General features: G+C 67.6%; 1 protein-coding gene across 1 annotated transcript in view; it reads left to right on the forward strand.

The window, feature by feature from the left end:
- The window catches only part of DQ04_15871020 (hypothetical protein), a gene marked incomplete at both ends in the record, with an annotated part of 954 nt that extends 547 nt beyond the window's left edge, over nucleotides 1-407 (forward strand). Inside the window, one exon of the mRNA XM_009317379.1 lies at nucleotides 1-407. This exon is cut by the window's left edge and continues 547 nt beyond it. Coding sequence (XP_009315654.1) covers nucleotides 1-407 — 407 coding nt within the window.
- Nucleotides 408-420: the final 13 nt, after the last annotated feature.

Genomic DNA, 420 nt, shown 5'->3' on the forward strand with positions numbered 1-420 from the left:
TGGAGGGCATGGCGCTGGCACCGCTGGTGGCGGTGACGCTGGCGAAGGGCGTGCTGGGCACCGCGGTCGTGCTGACTGGCGCCGTCTTCTTCGGCTTCAGCGCCGCCGCGTACCTCGCGCCGCGCGCGTCGATGCTTGCGCTGCAGGGGCCACTGTTCGGCATGCTGATCGGCATGGTCGCCATATCTGTCCTGAACCTCTTCTACCCCACCGCCTTCGCGCACTCGCTCATCCTGTACGGCGGGCTCGCGCTCTTCTCGGTCTTCGTCTCGGTCGATACGCAGGCGATGATCGAGCGGGCCCGCTGCGGCGCCGGCGACCACGTGCAGGACGCGCTGCAGATGTTCCTCAACGTTGTGAACATATTCGTCCGCATCGCGCAGATCCTGGGCTCCATGAACCGGTGATCCCCCCCCCCCC

This window comes from Trypanosoma grayi (genome assembly GCF_000691245.1).
Source record: "Trypanosoma grayi strain ANR4 Tgr_1587_V1, whole genome shotgun sequence".
Taxonomy (NCBI): domain Eukaryota; phylum Euglenozoa; class Kinetoplastea; order Trypanosomatida; family Trypanosomatidae; genus Trypanosoma; species Trypanosoma grayi.